At 42.2% G+C, this 6,533-nt stretch overlaps 1 protein-coding gene across 1 annotated transcript; it reads right to left on the bottom strand.

Annotated features, from left to right (window-relative positions):
* Positions 1-283: 283 nt before the first annotated feature.
* Positions 284-1,178, bottom strand: LOC121135234 (ferritin heavy polypeptide-like 17). Its single transcript, XM_040733719.1, has one exon. The coding sequence runs from the start codon at positions 957-959 to the stop codon at positions 429-431; it is 531 nt and encodes a 176-aa protein (XP_040589653.1). The 5' UTR covers positions 960-1,178; the 3' UTR covers positions 284-428.
* Between the last annotated feature and the right edge of the window lie 5,355 nt (positions 1,179-6,533).

Below are 6,533 nucleotides of genomic sequence, written 5' to 3'. Positions count from 1 at the left end.
TGCTTCTCGACTGATTATAGGTAGCCACTCTCCTGTTTTTTCCCTCCCAATAAATCTCCTGTGTGAGATTCGTTGTTCAGTGTGACTCTGTAGTATGGTCTGGTTCCCAACTGCCAGGATACCTTTCCCTTCAGAGCTGTAACACTTGTACTGGGGAGCCTTTCCCTGGCTGGAGCATAGCTGTAACACTTCTGTTGGGGAAGCCTTTCCCTGCAGACCTGTAACACTTTCACACAGTCCCTAAAGATAAGAGCTTGTACATCAACGTGATACTTTAACTTTGCTGAAAAGAAATTTATTGCAAACAACAGCCAAACAGAAACAGAAAAAAAGTGAACTTGCTTCAAAAGGAACATGGACTTCAGATCTAATGTCCAGAGGAAGACCCCATGGCATTGAGGACATCCCAGTTCAGTCCACTTGGGGCTTCAGGACAGGCTGAGCTTGTTGAAGAGGTATTCAGCCAAGCGGTTCTCTGGGGCCCCCATCTGGCGCAGATTGGTCAAATAGAGGCTCACCTCCTTCAGAACTTGGACCTGCTGATCCAGGCAGTGTTGCTTCAGGAAGTCGCAGAGGTAGGCGTTGCCTTTTCCCTTGGCCAATGCATGCAGGTTCAGCAGGCTCTGGTTGGTGGTCATCTCCATGTGGAAGGCACACTCCATGGCCTGGATGCCCCCTTGCCAGCTGTCACGGTCTGGTCTCGCGATGTTATGGAGGACGATGCGGCCTCCACACTTATTCTGCAGGGCCATGAACATCTCGGCACAGGCCTGGTGGTGGTGTGACTTGCTCAAGGAGAAACGCTTCAAGTTCCCCTGGGCCATGTCATCACGGTCAAAGTGGAAGGCCATCGATAAGTACACGTAGGAGGCGTACATCTCTAGCTGGATATGGGTGTTGATAGCGTCCTCGCAATCGAGGTCGTAGCTCTGGTGCACTCGGGAGGGCGCTGCGGCCATTATGGCGGGCACTTGAACACCACGACAGTCTCAGCAGCTCCTGTTCCTGCTCAGAGGGGCACGGCAGGTGTGAAGGCGGAGAACACACCGTACCTGAGTCCCTCAGAAGAGAGGAAGACGCCGCGTGCAGCTCAGCGCATCAGCACGACCTCAAGCGGCTCTGAGGGAAACACGAGGCGGCAACAGAAGTGACTATTGGCGCCTGATGATTACGTCATTCCAGCGCCAGGGCTTACAGCGGCAAGGGGGCAGGTCAAAGCGCTGGTTTCCGTAGCAACGGGGCGTGGTTGGCTCTGACTGACCTACACCAGGTTTTAAAGGACTCTGGGAATAAACTCCAAAGGATTAGGCTAAATCCTCTGGGTGCTTCATAAAGTAGTTTCTCTGGATATCTCTACAACGTTATGTCTCTCAACATTCTGCCGTTTGCTTTCCTAAGGTAAACTGTATGTCACACAGCGTTTTCCGAATGACAGCTCTCCTCACTGGCCTCAGCTAGCATTGAACTCACCCTAGGAGGATAGGGTCACGGGTTAGGACGTAGGGTCATCGGTGCCCAGTGCCATCAGTAAATCAGGCAACTGTGTGATAACCTTAACTTCCACATAGGATTTTAAAATAGTTTTTCCGATAATAAAAGTGACAGCTTTTTTGATTAACATAGAGGGTGCCTGAGAAAACACTCTGATGCCTTTCTGTGGGTACTGTAATTATTCATGGTGATTCAACGTCCTCCAACATTCTTTTACTGCCTTTTCAATCAATAAATGAATGCAGTTAATTAAATTAGCCTTAAGATTCTATTTTTTCTTTAGTATGAGCATGAGTGCAAGTATTAAGTGATCTTTTAAGAAGGCTATGTTATACTTCCTAGTGAGGCTTTTCTCCATAAACTGTACATTTTGCATTTTTCCTTCCTCAGCTTGCTCCTTTCCATTATAAGTCTGCATAGGTGTGATTACTAATAACCACAAGACACACTCAATACTAGGCTGATTTACAATTGCCTTTACCAATGCCATTAATCCAAAACTCTTCAGTTTACTCTCAGGAAGATTTTTTTGGACAAGTGCAAAAACCAGCCAAATCTGTCATCAAAGTATCACAGGAATGATCTCTGGGTCAATTAAGTTTTCCCTCTGAAACTTCTAGAGCTAGGCCCCCACAGTTGAAATCACCATCGGTACTATCTTCCATGCTCCAACTAGGATGGTGCATTAAACCCTGCTTAATTCGTTCAACTCTTCCCTACTCCAAAGTCGACATAATGCCAATAAGGGGCGTTGTTATGCCTGTGAGAGTAATACTCTTCTCCCTGGCACCAACTTCTGCCTTAGTCGGTGTTCTATTGCTGTGAAGAGACACCATGACCATGGTGACTCTTATAAGAGAAAGCATTTAATTGGGCTTGCTTACAGTTTCACATGTTCAGTCCATTTTCATCATGCCTTCTCCCTCTCCCTGGGTCCTGGACTACCTGGCTCTGTTCCTGCCCCCAACTCCCCTCCTTCTCAGGCCCGGTGGTTTCTCCCCGGCACTTACCTATGCCAGCCCTGTCCTGGGCCTGGGCCTGGGCCTTCTCCTTAGGGAACCTCTCCTCGTTGCTGTGGGGCCTATCTAATCCTAGCCTACCCAGGGATCCTTCTTCTCCAGACAACCTTCCTCTACCCTGGGATCTGTCTTTTCACCCTGGGATCTGTCTTTGACGGGTGATCACTCCTCAATGACAGCTCAAAGGCTGGCAAAGTTTGCATGGCTCCGTGGAGCATTTGTTAATTGGCTGAATAAGTACTCTGCATGCAGAGGCCACTCGGAGCTTGGCCAACAACAGCTCCATGACTCCAGCGTCAATGGCGCCTACTGCTGAGCCTCGTTCTAAACTGCCCCCTTTCCCTGGGATGTCTGATCTTGCTTTCACTCATTGGATGAGTCAGTGTTTCTACCCTAGTCTCATTTTAACTTTTGAGCTTCAAAATTTGTAAATAAATGAGGCATCATCGCTTGTATCATTTACTGTCAGTGTTGCAATCAGACACAAAAACACTATAATGCCAGACTTCATACCTGAATCTCCTAGATCCATTAGTTTATATTTTCTCAAATAGAAATAGAAAGAACCACATTACTCAGTATATCTCTATGGGGATACCAAAAATGATATTAATGCTAACAATATACATGAAATTTGATAATAATAGTATATATTAATACAGTTATTTTTCTGACTCTCATAAATTTCCCTTTTTACAAAACTGTACTTGAGACAATTCACTTGATATCTACATTTGTTATACATATATGAATCAAATAAAAGCTACTCCTGTTTCCTTTTTGACAATCAATACCACTGAAGGCAAAGGCAGCATAGAAAAACACTCATACATTCTCAAAGAAAGTGTATTTTACTGGGGTTTTCCACAATGGTTAAGCAAAAGATTACTGACATAATCTTATTTTGCCGATACATTTATTTTTTTTTGATGTTTGAATCACTTTTTCTGGTGTTTCCTGGCATAAAAATGTCAAGATTGTAATGAGCACATCTCAAATGAGACCATCCAAAACAAGTGAGTATAAGATGACGGTATTTTTAGTTCATTAGGCTCCAGTGCTTCAAACATTATTTGTGGGAGAACGAGGGAGGATAATGGATGGAGGGGAAGGAGAAGGGGAGAAGAGGAATGGGGAGGAGAAAATGAGGAATCAGGAAGATTGTGTCCAGGGATGAATAGAGGAGAGCAAGAAAAGAGATACTTTATTATAGGGAGCCATTATAAGTTTAAAGAGAAATATGGCACTAGGGAAATGTCCAGAGATATACAAGCATGATTTCAACTAAGAATCTAATCAGTAGTGGAGAGGCTACCTTAAAAATTCCTTCCCATATTATGAGACTGATGACTACCTTATATGCCATCCTAGAGTCTTCATCCTGTAGCTGATGGAAGCAGAAACATACACCCATAGCTAAGCACTGGGCCAAACTCCTGGAATCGAGTTGTAGAGAGGAAGGAATGATGAGCAATGGGGTCAAGACCATGCTGTTGAACCCCTCAGAAACAGCTGACCTGAGCAAGTGGGAGTTCACAGAGCCCAGTCTGACAGCTGGGGAACCAGTGTAGGACCAAACCAGGCCCCCTGAACATGGTTGTAAGTTAGGAGGTCTGGGCAATCTATGGGACCTATGACAGTGTAACCAGTATTTATCCCTAGTGCACAAATGGACTTTAGGAGCCCATTCCCCATAGTGGCTACTCTCTCAGCCTAGGTACACATGGGAAGGCCTAGGCCCTTTCACAAATAATGTGACAGACTTTGATGATTCCACAGTGGAAGGCCTTGCCCACCCTGGGGAGTGGATGGGGGGTTCGATGGGGGCCATGCGAGGATGAAAGGTAGAGGAAACTGGGATTGATATGTAAAATAAGATTGTTTCTAAATTAAATAAAATATAAAAAACTTATTTATGTAAAAAATACAATTTGTAAACAATGTACAAAATACGACATATTCAAAGAAGTTACTACTTATTGAGCACCCATATGGTCATTTAAGTCCCATCTCTTGCAGCCATCACCAACAGGCACTCCTTACTCAGAAACATAAATGCTAATCTTCATACAGATGACTAAAGTAGAAAACTGAAAACACGTTTTAAGATCAATCACCATTGATGGACGTATGATTCTAATGTATTCTGTGTAAAACAGGAATTTTTCCTTTTCCTATACTCTTTTTTTCTTTTTTTCTATTTTGCTTTATATTTACATTAGAAACAAGCTTGTTTTTCATGTCAATCCCAGTTCCCTCTTCCTCCCCTTCTACCCTGACCCCCACCAACCCCCTACACCATCCCCTTTCTGTGGTATAGACTGTGGCTTAGGTTAATGATCAAGGAAAACAACCGAGTCCCAGTAGCCCAGCTAGCTCAAATCCCTTAATATTGAGAGATGTATTCACAGGTTCCAGAAAGCATCATTACTGAAACAAAGCTTTGAAAATAACAAAGATAGACTAAGATATTTTTGTTTAATAGCTTATAGGTAAAAACTCAAGAAGACAATATAAAATTTTAGAAAGGTACATAGCTGAGTGAGAAACTCGTTACGGTCGGGGAACAAAGCAGCCAAGTTATTACCAGGTAATTGACTTTTCTTGCTAGGATTGGTTGAGCAATGTAGTTCCAAACCGGTTTCAGGATGGTACTTGTCAGGTAGAGTTGATGATGTGGGGCCCCATTTTCTCTATGAATTGTTTGAATATTGCTGTTGGAGAATTCCTTGTCCTCTGAGAAAAATCAAACATTAACGTTAACAGAGGAATTTTTATCTTTTATGTATACATACCAGGGAAGGTAACAATAAGGAAGATGGTAAATGTGAAATTAGACTTTCAGAAAAGAAATCGAGTATAAACACATGACAGTCCCTTGTTTTGTTTTCTTCTGTCTTATATCAATGGCTTCTTGATATAATACAGAAATTCTTTTTTTAATACAAAAATTCTTAATTTTATTTTAACAACATGCTTGGATTTAGAGGAGGAGAGCAAGTCCAACTCCAAAGCCAGCTTCAGTTAAATGAATTTGGACCAAAAGCATATTAAAAAGCAAGGAGATATCTATAAGAACAAGATGGAGAGAGTTAGACATTGATACCGCACAGTGGGTTCTTGTTTGTTTGATGATCTTTTGGGTAGCTATCCTCTCTTCTACAGATATCTATATGTCCAGCATTTTTTTTTTGCTGTTTGGTGATGGGTGTCCCTGTGTAGACAAAACAAAACACTTCACTTCGTTTGTGAGGTCACCTTACATGTTGTAGAATATGACTTTATGGATGAACTGTCATCTTTCCTCCTCCCGAGGTTTCTTCTGTTCAGATCTAATCTTGATTAATTTTGATGGAATCCAAAGTTTTCTTCTCCTGTGGAAAAAAGGCAAAACGCCTTCTCCATGGTAACACATATCCAGGTTTCCAAACTGAGGTCATAACATCCTTGAAATACACCAGTTGGTTTAGTTCAGAAGTTTTTTCTGTAGTCCAGTGTCTTTCTGCAGCTGTTTGTCCTTTCTCATTAGCATTAAGAAAGTTTAATCATAGTAAAGCATTATGTAATCTGTGTTTGGGGGGTTTTGTTCTCCCTGACAGTTTGTTTATGAAACATTTCTTTTAAGGTTCAGTCAGACCTGTCAACCTTTGCTTGTCCTATAGTATTGTAAGATATACCAGTTACATGTTTTGTGTTATAATATTTGAAAAATTGTTCCAATTTGCTGGACACATATGCTGGAGCATTGTCAGTTTTTATTTGTGCAGGTATACCCATAACAGCCATCACCTCTAAGAGGTGTGTGATAACAGAATCAGCCTTTTCAGAGCTGAGGGCTGTAGCGCATTGGAAGCCTGAGAATGTGTCTATGATATGGTGTACATATTTCAAACTTCCAAATTCTGAAAAGTGAAATACATCCATGTGCCAAATTTCCTTTCTCTGTGTGTGTGTGTGTGTGTGTGTATGTATGTATGTATGTGTATGTATGAATGTATGTATGAATGTATATGTTAAGAGAAG

This window comes from Mesocricetus auratus, unplaced genomic scaffold, assembly GCF_017639785.1.
Source record: "Mesocricetus auratus isolate SY011 unplaced genomic scaffold, BCM_Maur_2.0 Super-Scaffold_100033, whole genome shotgun sequence".
Lineage (NCBI taxonomy): Eukaryota > Metazoa > Chordata > Mammalia > Rodentia > Cricetidae > Mesocricetus > Mesocricetus auratus.
Note: the sequence above shows the minus strand (reverse complement) of the source record. Positions and strands in the feature narration are given on the sequence as shown.

Coding starts and splice junctions, on each gene's coding strand:
- LOC121135234 (XM_040733719.1), bottom strand. CDS start 959: ATGGCCGCAGCGCCCTCCCGAGTGCACCAGAGCTACGACCTCGATTGC.